Consider the following 13329-nt stretch of genomic DNA (forward strand, 5'->3'; position numbering starts at 1 on the left):
ACAGTGACCTGGACAAGTGACCTGTGGACAGCAGAGTGGGCACAGCAAGCTGGGATCCTGGCAGAGACCAGGCCCCAGTGAAAGGAGCAGCTTTGGTGGTATCAGAAACACTCCACAAAAATAAACCATGCTTCAGACGGGAAAAAAAAAATCCTCAAGCCATAAAACCAACCAGCTTCCAGCACGAAGAAATTGGAGGTTTTCCCTTCTGAATGGTTTTGTGCTGAGGGGGATAATTCTGTGTTTCACATTTTGTGCTAGAGCCACATCTGTAACATCCAAAACAAAGCACTCCAGGCAGCCCACGGGGACTTCTCGGGCACAATTTCCCTGGCAACCCAATGTTTCCCCACACTCTCTCACACTTGCAGAACCAACCTGAATTTCTCTAAATCACCTCTTTAGCCTTGCTTTTTTTTTTTTTTTTTTTTTGGGTTTTTTTTGGGTTTTTTTTTTTTTGGTGTTTTTTTTTTTGTTTTGTTTTGTTTTGGTTTTTGTTTTTTTTTTTTTGTTTTTTTTTTTTTTTTTTTGTTTTTTTTTGTTTTTTGGTTTGTTTTCTTTTTTTAGGGAAGTGTTATAAATATCAGCCAGGTAGAAAGAAGTTGACTCCTTACCAATGCAGAGGGGTGGAGGGTAATTCCAGCGTCGCACCGTGCCCGGCATGCAGGAGATGTGAGAGTGGCCCTGAAGGGATGGGAAACAAAACAGAGGTTTGGGAGGTGGATGGAAAACAAAGGGGGAGAGCCTCTCCCTGTCCTGGCAGGAAAAAAATTCCTTGCAAGATGGATCTGATCCAGAGGGAGATGCCTGTTGCATCTGGGGTACCAGAAAAAGTGATGCCTTGAAGAATGTAGGGATAAAACAACTGGATTTGGAGAGGATCTTTCACACTTGGGAATTATCTTTGGAGATAATATTAGTCTAGGAGGTAATCTAAAGGCTGGTCTTTATTGGAGGAGTCCAAGGGAAGATATGGAAAAATGTCCATAAAATGACCACTCCTGTAAGGGGGGTGAATACAGTTCTACAAATTTAGCAAATTAGCATAATTGACAAAAATCATCAATTAGAGACATAAACAGTGAGGTAATTCAACCACCTCTGAATCCACTCCCTCAGACAGGGACTGAACTTTGTTGATGAAGATGTGTCTCCAAGAGCTGGTTTCAACCTTGGAAGAACCAAGGAAGGACAGGAACCTGGGACCCCCAGCTTGGAGCTCTGTGTTTTGTATTTCTGCCTCGGGAAAAGGCAGGGAAAAGTACTGGGACTGGCCACAAATACAACAACAGAGCTACAAATAGCTGTTTTCCTCCCCTCTTTTAGCTCATCTCTCCCAGCTTCCTCCCAGAAGGAACACAGAAAAAAAAACCCAGGGCTCAGGGCTGGGAGATTCCAATTGTAAAGAATATAGAGAACCCAGAAAAGCGGGAATCCTTCTGGTGATGCCTGAAGACCTGCAACAGGCTGGACAGAAAGGAATAAAGTAGTGATTTATTAAAAGGTCTTTACAGGAGACACCTTGGGCAGCACAAGGCTGTGGCTACACCCAAGATGGACCTAGGATGGATCTAATATGGACCCTGAGTCACAATTTTTCACGCTTTTATAAGTTTTGGTCCATTTCCATATGGGGTTAACTGTCCAATTCCAGCTGCAGGTGATGCAGTCCCACCCTCCCAGTTTGCTCCCCTCCATTCCAGCTGTTTGCACTTTTTGGGGCTGAGGCTGCAGCGGCGTCCTTGGTTGTGGGGCTGGAAACTGATTGTGGGACTGAGCTGTGAGGAGAACTTGCTAGAACACTTTATGTGGAGTTCAGAGTCACAAACCGAGGCAGTGCAGGGTCTGGAGGAGCAGAGCAGGGTCTGGCAGAGCAGGGAGCTGGGGCTGTACCTGCAGGGCGTAGCCGGGCTCGCACTGGAAGGACACCACGTCGTTCACCAGGTAGCGCTCGCCGATCTTCAGCCCATTCCCAGGAACTGCCGGCTCCGGGCAGCTGGAGAGGCCCACGGCTGTGGGAGGAAGGGAGATGGGAGCTCGGGGAGTGGGGATGGAGGGATGGGAACGCACGTTTTGTTTCACCCCGCTCCCGTCTGCCAACCGCCGACTCTGGGTGGGGGAATTCTGTTCCCTTTGGATCCTCCAGGGACAGCCCATTTCCATCCCCACACTCACAGCTGGGAATATCCTGCTGCAAATCCAGATAACAACCTGCCACATCTCCTGTGGGGTAATGGGCTCTCCTTCCCTTTTCCCTTTCCTTCCCTTCTTCCTTTCTCCTTCCCTCCCACCCCTTTCCTTTCCTTTCCTTTCCTTTCCTTTCCTTTCCTTTCCTTTCCTTTCCTTTCCTTTCCTTTCCTTTCCTTTCCTTTCCTTTCCTTTCCTTTCCTTTCCTTTCCTTTCCTTTCCTTTCCTTTCCTTTCCTTCCCTTCCCTTCCCTTCCCTTCCCTTCCCTTCCCTTCCCTTCCCTTCCTTCTTTTCCTTCCATTTCCCACATCTCCCTCCTTTTCCCACATTTTTTTTCTCTCCATTTCCCACATTTTCTCCTCTCCTTTCCAAATCTCCCCTCTCCATTCATCTCCCCTCTCCTTCCCAGGTCTCCCTCTCCCCTCTGCACAGCCCAGGGAGATAAAATCAATCCTGCAGGCTCCTCTCACCCTCTCCCAGCACCTCCCTCCCTGTGCTGGCAGCTCCTCTCCACCATAACCTCCTGCATATCCCTGCAAGGGCTCCTGCTCTGCTCCATTCCCACAGAGCCCCAGGCAGGGGGAAAATCAAAGGGAAAAGGAGCGAGGAGAGGCTGAGTCTCCTCCTAAAGCCCAGTCACGCTTCCCTCCCTGCTCCTGGATGTGCTGCTTGACCTTCAGAGAGGCAGGAGGGAAAATGGCTTTAAATAACTTCTCCTTCACATCAGTGCCTTTCACTCAGTCTCAAATTGTTCCTGGCTTTGGAGCATGCAGAGGTAAGAGCTCAGCCTGAGCACCACAGCGAGGGAGAAACCTGAGTTTTCCTCCCCTGTTTTAGCTCATCTCTCCCAACTTCCTCCCAGAAAAAAAACAACCCAGGGCTCAGGGCTGGGAGATTCCAATTGTACAAACAGAGCAGAAATCACATTATTTCCAGCTGCCATGAAAATCAACACCTATTAATTTCCTCAGCCAAGGAAACAGGGCTGATAATCCCCAGGCTCATGAAAAACCTGGCCATGATTTTTGCAGGAGGGTGCTCAAAGGATTTATTGATTGGAATAGAGCTGGAGAAGAAACAGAGTCACAGCCAGAGGATTCCTGCAGCTCCCAGAGCACAGGCTGGGCACATTTTTTCTCTCCCAATCCTGTGGTGGCTGTAATCCTGCTAGATTCAATAATGGACAAGGTTTCAGTGAGTAAAGGCAGCAAATCCTGGAAGGTTTTAGTGCTGCTTGGCTTTAAAGCAGCCCCAGCTGTGCCACTGCAGGGAATCTCACACTGGCTTGGGTGGGAAGGGTCCTAAATCACCCAACTCCCCCCTGCCTGGGCAGGGACACCTCCAAACCACCCCTGGCTGCCCCAAAAGCTGCCCTTGGACACCTCAGGGACCATTCCCAGCACCCCAGGCTGCTCCAAGCTGCTCTTGGACATTTCAGGGACAATTCCCAGCACCCCAGGCTGCTCCAAGCTGCTCTTGGACATTTCAGGGACAATTCCCAGCACTCCTGGCTGCTCCAAGCTGCTCTTGGACACTTCAGGGACCATTCCCAGCACCCCAGGCTGCTCCAAGCTGCTCTTGGACATTTCAGGGACCATTCCCAGCACCCCAGGCTGCTCCAAGCTGCTCTTGGACACTTCAGGGACCATTCCCAGCACCCCAGGCTGCTCCAAGCTGCTCTTGGACACCTCAGGGACAATTCCCAGCACCCCAGGCTGCTCCAAGCTGCTCTTGGACACCTCAGGGACAATTCCCAGCACCCCAGGCTGCTCCAAGCTGCCCTTGGACACCTCAGGGACCATTCCCAGCACCCCAGGCTGCTCCAAGCTGCTCTTGGACACCTCAGGGACAATTCCCAGCACCCCAGGCTGCTCCAAGGTGCCCTTGGACACTTCAGGGACAATTCCCACCACTCCTTGGACACTCCAGGGACAATTCCCAGCACCCCAGGCTGCTCCAAGCTGCCCTTGGACACCTCAGGGACCATTCCTACCAGCCCATATCCTGAGCTGGGACCTGCAAGGATCATCCACCCCACTCCTGGTTCTGCAGGATAACCCCAAAATGTTTAGGTTGGATTTAGGGAAAGGTTCTTTCCCCCAGGCTCCCCAGGGAATGGGGGCAATCCCAAGAGCTCCAGGAGGGTTTGGACAGGGTGGGATTGCTGGGGTGCCTGTGCAGGGCCAGGGCTGGACTGGGTGATGCTGGTGGATCCTTCCAGCTCAGGATATTGCAGGGTTCTCTGCCAGTGCTATCAAACACTGACAGTAACAGATCCCAGGCACTCATTCCCCCTGCAGCTGGGCTGCTGCACCTCTCCTGATCAGACATCAGGAATCAAACACAGACCCAGGGGAAAATGAGTTTTTGTCATCCCCATCCAAACCTGACAGTGATTTCCCCAAGGATTCTCTTCCCTGCCTCTCTCAGGTTTGTTCTCTCACCACTGGGGATTTCTTTTTGAAAACACATTCTCTGTCTAGAACCACATTTAGCCACGTGCTGGGGTCTGTATTCCCAAAAAAACCTGGCATGAGCCTTGCTGGGAGCAAAGTGCTGCCATTCCAGGGGGTGTTGGGATCATCCCTAACCAGGAACCCACTCAAGTGCTCCACACCACCACAGAATTTGGGTTGGAAGGGACCTTAAAGACGTTTTTAAGGTGTTTTTCTAAAGGAGTGGGTGCCCACACGACCTCAGAGCTTGCACAGGTTGTGCCAAGGTGCCCTTGGACAAGGAGGATGGATCAACCACCTTGGGAATGCTCCTGTGCAGGGCCTGCACAGCCCTGAGCACACAGCACAGAAATTCCTGCATCCAGGAGAGTGCCCAGGGCAGCTCAGGGCGCTGGGGCTGTGGGGACAGGAGCACATCTGTCACAGACATCTTTCATGAAAAATATTTTCTTAAGATTTTTCCTTTTGAGAAGCTGCAGTTTCAGCAACCAGAAGTAACCAATGGTTATCTGCTGCTGTGCAATGCAACAGGTAAACCTGTGATTGGTCTCCTGTGGGTGTTTGGATTTCCTGAGCACTCATGGCAGAGCTGGCTCTTGCTCTCTGTCTGAGACACAGATCTTTGTTGTTCATTCTTGTCTATTCTTAGCTTAGCTAGCTGCTGAAGAAACCTTTTCCTTTCTATTTCTTTTTAGTATAGTCTTAATGTAACATATATCATAAAATAATAAATCAAGCCTTCTGATCATGGAGTCGACATTCTCTTCTCTTCTTCATCCTGAAAACCCCTGTGACCACGGTCACACACATCCAGCAGGTGAGGGAGGGGAACATCCCCAGCACCCACTAAAACACTGCAGAAAACTTTTTTTCTGCACTAAAGCACTGCAGGAAACCCCACCCTGATAACACTGGCAACACTGATAACAGCGATTGATAACACTGATAACGGTGATACCACGGAGTTCAGCCCTCAGCTGTGAGCAGAGGCTGCCCAGGCTGTTTGTGCAGCTCCATCCCTGCAGTTTTTCCAAGCTCAGGCTCCATCGAAATGTTCAAATTGAGTTTTATCTCCGTTCTGACCCTGCTTTCCTCATCAGCTCCCAGGGGATGACCTCTGAGGACCCTTCCAGCCAGGATTTTTGGGATGAGGACCTGTTCAGATCTGCTGGTTCCAGCAGGGAATGCCAGGAGCTGCAAGTCCCTGGCCAGCAGCACTTCCCAAGCCCAGATCCCAGCTCTGCATTCACCCACAGATTTTTACCCCTCTGTGCCACCACAGAGCCACAAAAAGCTGCCACCAGGCTCACCCCACCCCTCTGCTCCATCCTTTCTCTATTTATCACTCCCTCCTTGAGAGCAGAGAGCCACAGCAGCTCCTTCTCCCGTTTCCCCAGCCCTGCAGGCGCCTCCCCATCTGGCAGGGGCTGCGGGATCAAGGCTGGAGCTGCTCTTACTTTTGTATTCCAGGTGAAAGCCGGCAGCAGAGACGCTGATGTCGGAATAGAAATGCAGATAGAGCTGGTTTGAAGTGCTGTTGAGCAGCGCAGGCACTGTGGTTCCTGGCAAAACAAGAGGTGCACAAAGGCAGCGCAGAGAGTGTGAAAAATGCCTATTTGATGATTGGCTTTTGGCAAATATTCAAATGAAGGTTATATGGGTTCTGTTAGAAAGTGATGCTGCATTCATTCTCTTAAGTAGTGTGTTAAATATAGTTTTAGGTTATAACAAAATGTTAAAATAGAAACTGTGCTATGTAAGATATTTTTTTAAAGAAAGGACTTGCACCAGATAGCAGCCACAGGACACTTGAACCCTTCAGAGAAAGAGAATTTATTGCTCCATTGTCAGAAAAAACAAACTTCTTCCTGCCTTGCTCAGCCCTGAAGATGCTGTCAGGATTAGGAGGAAGAAGCTGACACTGCCCAGACAGAATCCTGTGTTTGAATGGAATTTATGCATCATGTATGAGCTGTATGAATATGCAACAGGCTGTTGTTTTTAAGGGTTAATCCTCTGTTAACGTGGGTCCTTTTTTCGGGCTTGTTTTGCCCAGAAAAAGGTACCTGGACTGTCCATAACTCTTGTTTTTATTGTCTTATATTGTCCTAATTCAAATTGTCCAAATTATTATTACTCTAATTATATTACTATTTTTATAACCATTTTATTACTATTTTTATGATTTTAAAATAAAATTTTAAATAATAATAAAATATATTATTTATTAATATATAACATATATAATATATAAAATATATATAATATACTATATACTATATACTATATACACTATATACTATATAATATATAATATAATGTATATACTATATACAATATACTACATTATATATTATATATTATATATTATATATTATATATTATATATTATATATTATATATTATATATTATATATTATATGCAATGTGTTTTATTGTTATATGTAAAATATTATATTAAAATAATAATATAAAATATGATTTTAATATTTAATATTACATTTACTATTAAACTTTTAAAATGTTAAAAATAAGTGATTGGCGTTTTTCACAGAGAGGATCTCTCTCTCCCCCTCCTGGGAGATTTGCTGACAACACAAAGTCCTTAAGTCCTTTCAACTTAAGGAGCTCCTCTTGGTTTTGATCAGGTTCTTTCCAACGAGGCCAATTGAGAAATACCCAGGGCTTTTCCAGGGGCTGCTCCTGGATTTCAGCCCATGGAGCTTGGCCACCGTCAGACAAAAAGCACCAAGGGATGGGAAAATTCGGGAAAATTCGGGATTCCTTCATCCCCTGGAAGCTGCTGCAGCAGCAGGACAAGGCAGATCCATCCCAGACTCTTCTCCTGCCCAGCTCAGGGCATTTTGGGCACATTTGTTAAATAAATGAGGTTTTGGGCCATTGTTCTGCCAGTGGTGCTGGATTTGAAATGGTCTCAAAGCTCCTGGAGCTTGGATGCTCCCTGCTTCGCTAAAAGCCACAATTCAAGGAAAAACGCAAGGATTCCAAAGGAAATACAAAAATCCCAGGTTAAAATAAGAGTTTGTTTTGCAGCCCTTCACCCATTCTGGGGGACATCAAGGTCAGGTCACCCTGCCAAGTGTGGTGGCCTCACATCCCAGCAGAGCTGAGGGAATTCCCATTTCCAGGAATAAAACCCCACTGGTTTTGGGTGTTTAAGGCTCCCTCTCAACCCTTCCCACAGGCAGACGGGAGCTGAAATTCCCAACCCAACAGAGCACATGATTCCCTTGAAATCGATTCCTGGCTTTGGATGCTTTTTTAAGTTTAATTTTGTGAGGTGAATGAAACGAGGCAGGGACTGATGGGCTCGAGGGCCACGTACCAGAGAAGCTCCCCAGCATGGTGGCTGTGTTGTCTCCTCCATCAAACACTTCCAGGGAATCCCAGTTCTGCTCTGTGACAAAACTGATCACCTGGATCTGCAGAGAGAAACAAAACAAAGAAAAAAAAATTGAAATAATAGAAATAAATCAAATTAACAGCAATTTAAGGGTCACTAATTGAGTTTACACACTCTGGGGGTTCAGCACGGGCAAAACTTGGAGACTTCTGCCTTTGACCATTCCCACTGGGATTTTCCAGCTATTTTTTCCCCCCAAATTTCTAAACAGAAATGTTGTTTTCTGCTGCTGCTCCAGAGCTCCTGGAACTGCCCAGCTCATTAACAGCTGCTGAGAATCCCAGCCTTTTTTCCTCCCTCTTTGGAGAAATCCCTGAAGACTTTGAGCCCTTTCAAATGAGAGCAACCAGCAGCAACCCGGGGAGAAAATAAACCCAAAAAACGCCTCACATTAAACAACAGGATTTTAAAAATCCAATCGAGTTCCAGCCTTGCTCCTCAGCTTTTAATGGGATCACTCGAGTGCATTTTCAGATTTCACCTTTCCCTGCCATGCCCCACAAGGTTTGGAGGCCTTAGGAAGTCACTTGGCTCCATTAGTTGGAACATCAACACAAATCCTTGGATGGGAAACATTGGGAGAGCTGAGAAATCTGCATTTATACCGAAAAGCAGAGCTCAGAAATCTGCATTTATACCGAAAAGCAGCTCGTGCTTGAGTGAGGATCTCCAAGGAATTGCACAGCTTTGTTTACCATTAACAGGTATTTTGCCTAAATCCTAAATGCTGATGGTTCAAAGCCTTCAGTGTCCCATTAAAAACCCAAGTTTGGTGAATGGGGTGAGGGTGAGGCAGAAAATCTGAGTAAAAACCACCTGTTTTGGGGAAAACTCAGAAACAAATCCAAAAGGAGTCTTAGAGATAAATCAGGAGCATAAATGAGTTGTACAGATTGGCTCCAAACAAGGAGAGTGCTGGAAAATTGGGAAAAATGAGCAGTGAGGAGACTTCACTGCCCTCAAACTTTGACTACACATGTGTGAACCCTCTCCCTTTCTCCCCGAATCTTTTTCCCTGATTTCCTCATCCACCCCAATTCCCCACTTACCTCTGCCTTGCTGCGCATCAAATCAAAACCCCCCGTTTGAAAATAAGTAATAAAACCAAAATCAAATAAAATAATAAATAATAAATAATAAAACCAAAACCAATCCCCCCCACTTCAGCCACTAAAACCCATTTCCTCCTCGATTTACTCCGGGTAATAAAACCGGCTGTAAAGTTCCTCCCAAATATTTTTTTTAGCAGAAAGTGAGCGGAGTTCACCCAGCAGGAATCTCAGTGACCCCCACGGAGCCATCGCTGACCCTTTTTTCCCTTTTTTCCCTGCCTCATTACACCCCTATTGTGATTTACATTATTGGAAGTGGAGTGAGAATGAGCGTTTTGTTTGCTCTTACACCGCCTAAATTATTTATTCTCCTCTCTCCCCCCCCTCCTCCAGCTTAACGGAATAAACATTTTTAAGGTCCTAATTCTAGTCTGACATGTGGATTCACAAGGGATCTGCATCTATTTACTGCCACGTGTATAAATTAATTCACTCAGGAAGGTTTGCTCCGGGAATGAATAATTCATGGCAGAAGTGCCAGCTTCTACCCTGATTACATAAAAATCCTGCTCCTGAGTGCTGCTACCAAGAAAGCTTCAATTTCACCTCCTTCCCTGATTTACAGTTGTTTAACCTTTAATTGTTGTGCAAAAAGGGGGTAAAGTGATGCTGGAATTAAGATCTAATAACGGAGAACCCAAAGGAAGCGGAGCCAGGATGGATCCAGCTCCAGCTCCGTGGTCATTCCCTCCCCGGGGGCTGCCCTGGGACCCCTCCCTGCAGCTGTTTCAGGTCCTGAAAAGCCAAAACCTTTCTCCGAGGGTTTTTCCCCGCTCTGGAAGTCCCAGGGAAGCTGATGGGTCGTGACCAGGTGACAGCAGATCCTGGAAGTGCAGAACTCAGCACTGCTGGGGGCCCCAAAAATGTGGGATCAGAGAATTTTAAGGGTTTGGGATGGGTTTTAAAGCTCATCTTGTTCCAAAATCTCTGCTGTGGGCAGGGACATCTCCCACTATCCAAAAGTGGAACAGGTTGGAAGCCCTGCTCAACCAGGCCTTGGACACTTCCAGGCTTGGAGCATCCACGGCCTCCCTGGACAATCATAATAAAAAAACCCTAAAATTTAACACAGATTCTCCCTCTTTTGTGCCAGAGTAAGGGTCACACTGAGGCACCACGTCCTGCTCTTCCCCAGATCCCATCCTGTGCCTCCCTGGCACTGCTCCTGGAGCTCTGGCAGCCTCAGGGCTGTGCCCATGCCCTGGGGAGCCTGGGCAGTGCCTGCACCCTCTGGGGGAAGAAAAATCTTTCCCTAAATCCAACCTGGCACAGCTCTCCTCGCCTGGTCACAAACTGGAGCCATGATATTCTATGAAAAATCCTTTCCTTAGGATTGTTCCTCCCGAGAAGCTGAGAGGCCTCAGGAACTAAATGTAACCAATGGTTATCTGCTGCTGTGGAATGCAACAGGTGCATCTGGGATTGGCCTCATGTGGTTGTTTCTAATTAATGGCCAATCACAGCCCAGCTGGCTCGGACTGTCTCAGTCAGGCACAAGCCTTTGTTATCATTCCTTCTTTTTCTATTCTTAGCCAGCCTTCTGATGAAATCCTTTCTTCTATTATTTTAGTATAGTAACATAATATAATATAATATAATATAATATAATATAATATAATATAAATATAATAATAAATCAAGCCTTCTGAAACACGGAGTCAGATCCTCGTCTCTTCCCTCATCCTCAGACCCCTGCAAAGATCATCACAACAAACATCACCAACGAGTCCCTGCCTAATCCTGGCAGTAAATGAATGCCTGATTCCAGAGAATTCCACCTCGATCCATCCCTGAGGAGCAGCATTTTCCCATCACGTGGCTTCTTTGAGAGCAGCACACCCTGAGTGTCCTCCTGTCCGTCCTGGCTGTACCTGAATCCCCGCTCCCTCGGGCACTGTGATCTTCCACACGCAGTTGAGGCTGTTCAGGTAGGGCTCAGGGAAGCCTGGGGACAGGATGGTTCCTTTCCTCTCTGTCAGGTTCCCCCCGCAGGGCACTGCCATGAGGAAAGCACAAGGAATTGGTTTTGCCAAAAACATTGTGAAAATGACAAGAAATCGAGAGATGGTTGTGATTTAAGGATGGGATTTTAGGAATAATCCTCTGCCCAGTAACTTTTTTTCGTGCAACTTTTGGCACATTCCTTGGGTGTGGAGGATCTTCAGGAGCTGCTCTCCTTCAGAGGAGGTGAAAGATCTGATTTATCTGAGATGCTGTCCCAGATCTCACAAAAGTATTGGATCAAAAATGTCAATTCCCTGGAATTTGGGGTTAAACTGTTCTTATTCAGAGCCAGGCTGGGCTTTGTATTTTATCAGACAACCATGGAAGAGTTTGGGTGGGAAGGAACCTTAAAGATCACCAAATCCCTTCACCCAGACACCTCCAACTGTCCCAGGTCCTTCCAATCCCTGTCCAACCTGGACACTTCCAAGGATGGGACAGCCACAGCTTTTCTGGACAGAACCACAGGAGGTTTTAAAGAAGTTTTTTATATTTCATTCATTTACATTTACATTTCAATACATTAGTGCAAAGATGGGACAGTCATAACCTTTCTGGACAGAACCACAAGAGGTTTTAAAGAAGTTTGTTATATTTAATTAATTTACATTTACATTTCAATTCATTAGTGCTTTGTTTTGCTGTTGATTTTTTTCCCACAGAACACCCTAGGCTGGAAGTTTTTTACATTTCATTCATTTACATTTACATTTCAATTCATTAGTGCAAAGATGGGACAGTCACAACCTTTCTGGACAGAACCACGAGAGGTTCTAAAGAAGTTTTTAACATTTCATTCGTTTACATTTCAATTCATTAGTGCTTTGTTTTGCTGTTGATTTTTTTCCCACAGAACACCCTAGGCTGGAAGTTTTTTACATTTCATTCATTTACATTTACATTTCAATTCATTAGTGCTTTGTTTTGCTGTTGATTTTCCCACAGGCTGGAAGAGACCCACCAACACCACCAACATCCAACCCCTGTCCCCTTTCAGGACAACCCAGAGAGTGGCACCACTCCCAATGACTTTCCCAGTGCCACCCACCCTGTTCCCACCTCCCCCAGTGCCACCTGCCTGTGGCTACAGGACATGAAATAAAACTCCATGGACATGCTGCTCTTTTCAAGGTAAAAAGAGAGCTTTTAATTTCTGGCTCTAACATTTATAGGTTTCCAAAGGTGACAGTGGATTGGAGGGTGACAATGCCACCTCTCCAATGACACCGGACACACCAACAGCCCATCAGATCCCTCCTCCTCCATAAAAGAATGCAGAACAATGAGTTATTTATATGAGAAATTTTGTTACAAGAAGGCAAACATCAGAAAGGTCGGAAAAACTTAAAAAACCTCTTTTCAAGGTAAAAAGAGAGCTTTTAATTTCTGACTCTAACATTTATAGGTTTCCAAAGGTGACAGTGGATTGGAGGATGACAGTGCCACCTCTCCAGTGACACCGGACACACCAACAGCCCATCAAATTCCTCCTCTTGAAATAAAACACTGTGGACACGCTGCTCTTTTCAAGTAAAAAGAGAGCTTTTAATTTCTGACTCTAACATTTATAGATTTCGGAAAGTGGATTGGAGGGTGACAATGCCACCTCTCCAATGACACTGGACACACCAACAGCCCATCAGATCCCTCCTCTTGAAATAAAACGCCGCGGACACGCTGCTCTTTTCAAGGTAAAAAGAGAGCTTTTAATATCTGACTCTAACATTTATAGGTTTCCAAAGGTGACAGTGGATTGGAGGATGACAGTGCCACCTCTCCAGTGACACCGGACACACCAACAGCCCATCAGATCCCTCCTCCTCCATGAAAGAACACAAAACAATAAGTTATTCACACATAAAGCGCGCGATAAGAACGCAAACATCAGAAAGCTCGGAAAAACCTTAAGAAAATCAAGGTGGCGCTTACCCACGCAGGTGGGGACGGAGGAGTTCCACTGAGCCAGGGCCCCGGGCATGGCCAGGCACTGGATGGCAGGGGAGCCTCTGAGGCCGTATCCGGGGCTGCACTCGAAGCGCACCAGGGCGCCCACGGCGAAGTCGCTGCCCAGGCGCCGGCCGTGCCGCGGCTCCGGCACCGAGCTGCACTGCGTGGCGCTGGTGCGGGGCACGGCTGCCACGGAGGG

The 13329-nt window shown here is 46.7% G+C and overlaps 1 protein-coding gene across 2 annotated transcripts in view; it reads right to left on the bottom strand.

Moving 5' to 3' along the window:
- The window catches only part of CSMD2 (CUB and Sushi multiple domains 2), a 263996-nt gene that overhangs the window by 41096 nt on the left and 209571 nt on the right, over positions 1-13329 (bottom strand). For both annotated transcript variants that reach the window (XM_071453356.1, XM_071453355.1), the window contains 6 exons: positions 13113-13316; positions 11051-11175; positions 7990-8086; positions 6101-6205; positions 1894-2012; positions 615-684 (listed from right to left, as the gene is read on the bottom strand). In XM_071453356.1, coding sequence (XP_071309457.1) covers positions 615-684; positions 1894-2012; positions 6101-6205; positions 7990-8086; positions 11051-11175; positions 13113-13316 — 720 coding nt within the window. The remainder of the gene's footprint in view (positions 1-614; positions 685-1893; positions 2013-6100; positions 6206-7989; positions 8087-11050; positions 11176-13112; positions 13317-13329) is intronic.

The sequence above is a fragment of the Agelaius tricolor genome, unplaced genomic scaffold, assembly GCF_023055355.1.
Source record: "Agelaius tricolor isolate 1412-34295 unplaced genomic scaffold, bAgeTri1.0.p SCAF_36, whole genome shotgun sequence".
Lineage (NCBI taxonomy): Eukaryota > Metazoa > Chordata > Aves > Passeriformes > Icteridae > Agelaius > Agelaius tricolor.